Source organism: Chenopodium album, chromosome 10 (assembly GCF_948465745.1).
Source record: "Chenopodium album chromosome 10, dcCheAlbu1.1, whole genome shotgun sequence".
Taxonomy (NCBI): Eukaryota; Viridiplantae; Streptophyta; class Magnoliopsida; order Caryophyllales; family Amaranthaceae; genus Chenopodium; species Chenopodium album.
The window spans coordinates 29,379,228-29,381,361 of NC_137843.1; the positions used below are offsets into that span (position 1 = coordinate 29,379,228).

General features: G+C 35.1%; 1 protein-coding gene across 1 annotated transcript; it reads right to left on the reverse strand.

The window, feature by feature from the left end:
- Nucleotides 1-206: 206 nt before the first annotated feature.
- On the reverse strand, nucleotides 207-1,917 carry LOC145563874 (putative transmembrane ascorbate ferrireductase 3). The gene is made up of 4 exons (XM_081624282.1): nucleotides 1,686-1,917; nucleotides 1,541-1,589; nucleotides 759-958; nucleotides 207-658 (listed from the first exon to the last, which is right to left on the reverse strand). The coding sequence occupies exons 1-4, from the start codon at nucleotides 1,845-1,847 to the stop codon at nucleotides 401-403; spliced, it is 669 nt and encodes a 222-aa protein (XP_081480408.1). The 5' UTR covers nucleotides 1,848-1,917; the 3' UTR covers nucleotides 207-400.
- Between the last annotated feature and the right edge of the window lie 217 nt (nucleotides 1,918-2,134).

Here is a 2,134-nt window from a genome sequence, read left to right on the forward strand (position 1 = left end):
CTTGTATAGTGTAGTGCTCTAGACCTCTAGTCCATCCAATAGTACAATATTATTGGATCCCAATCTTACAACTTAAGGTAAGAAGAATACTTTATACTTACTCCATGTACAACAAAGTCAAGCTACTTATTATTCAACATTTCAACTGGAATAAGATATATATCAATTTTTAATTGAAATAACACACACAATAAACAAACAAATGATTTTTGTGTGCATCGCACATGCAAAATGCACATATCATAACATAAACTCGTCCAACCAACAATCCAACAAACTCAAAGAATAAGTTACACTTTCATCACTTCAATAATACGACTATGTTTGTATGCACAACCCAGAAAAAAAAAAATATATACTACAATTTTAAAACACCAGAAATTCACAAGAATAAAACATCTCAATAATAGCGAGATAAGGCGATAACTAGATCAACGCTAATGCCAAAGATCAGAATCGCGAGGCCGGTAAAGTTGATCAATCGACCCTCATTGCTGCTTGCCAATTTAAGGATAGTAAACAATTGCATAAGCCCTGTTTCAGCTGTGCATATTGCGAAGTACAGCAATGCTCTCCCGAAGCACACATGCCACGGTGCTAACCTTGCTCTTGTAGCGCCTGGCCTTGGTAACCAAAATGTGACAAACCCGAAGAACCACTGCAATTGTACAATAATTGAATTGTAACAAGTCTGAATTCGAGACGAATCCAATAATAACAATGCAAAAATCATGGATGGAGTTTAGATTTTATTTTACCTGGATTCCGTAAACAATGAAGGTTCCGAGACCTATCCAAGAATGCAAGCTGTACATGTTGGTGACGTTTGCCTTGTAATGGTACTTAAATGCAGCATATACGCCAATAATTCCCAGTGTAATCGCTATTACGTGCATTAACATGTGTGTCAACTTTTGCATCCGTGCTTCCGCATTTATGCTCTTGTACACCATCATGGCTACCCAAATTATTTATACATGCAACAAAATTTTAGGATTAAATATGGAAAAACCAAAATATATACTTCCTATGACTTACTATTGCGATACAATATGGGGCTCATATATAATAATAATATGAACTTTAGAGCAATTAAAACTAACTATGGTTTATTATGTACTCGTAAATTAAAGTTATCCGTTCAATTGTGACCTTATAATGCAAATAGCATTCTCTGGTCCAAGATATGTTTATGTACTCTATCATTGTACTTGTACTATTCGTATTTAATAGATTAAAACTAGGCATGCGTGTTTTGGGCGGATTTTATCGGCTGAAAATTTTTATTTTTTGGACGGGCTTGGGCATACATTTTTATGTATTCTTAGTTATTTTTTTGGACCGGCCCGAAAAAACCTGCATACCTCAGCCATTTTAGGCAGATTTGGACATGTGATATCTGGCCCAAATCTTGGCCGGACCTGAGAAATGAATTGAATTTTTTTTTTTAATCTCTGGCCCGACCCGACCAGCACTTTGATCAAGTCTAATTAAACTAAGACATAGGGAGCTGAGGGGGTGCTGAGGGTGGCGTAATTACCTTGACCAGCAAAGAATATGAAACCAAAGAACATGAGAAAAATATGAACCTGCACAAAAATATTAGTCATCGTACTTAGTCAAGCAATAATGAATTCATCAACAAACTAAGCTAAAATCAAAATTATAAGAAATCAGCAACTAACATTGAGAATACGGTATGGATTATCGGAATCAAGACCAAGACCGCCACGATAATGCAACAGCCAAACTAACAACAAGATAATAGACAAAATTCCGAAGAAATGTGCCACCGGTGTAATGCTAGATGCTCGTCTTCTGTACCAATCTCTCTCGATAGCATCCATGGTTGTATTCGTGAATGTACGTATCACTTAGTTTTTTCTGTATGTTAGTAATGAATTGGTGGTGATTATAGTGGTAAGAGTTATAGTATATATATGGAGAAATAAAGTAAAAATTCTTTAGATATAAAATTATGGAAAGTATAGTAATCAAGGAGCAGGTTGCTGATTTTTCAGCTTTGGGATTGCTTTTATAACAGGTTTGGCATATTTATGTATGCTGCAAAGTTACTATATTATGAATTTAGCTTTTGTAAACAACAAATTTTACTGTACACTGGCCTTATAAT

Bases quoted from the DNA above. Each gene is read 5' to 3' on its own strand.
- LOC145563874 (XM_081624282.1), bottom strand. From the start codon at position 1,847: ATGGATGCTATCGAGAGAGATTGGTACAGAAGACGAGCATCTAGCATT. The intron at 1,590-1,685 runs GTTAGTTGCTGA...ATTTTTGTGCAG, and splicing joins ATCCATACCGTATTCTCAAT to GTTCATATTTTTCTCATGTT. The intron at 959-1,540 runs GTAATTACGCCA...TAATTTGGGTAG, and splicing joins CATATTCTTTGCTGGTCAAG to CCATGATGGTGTACAAGAGC.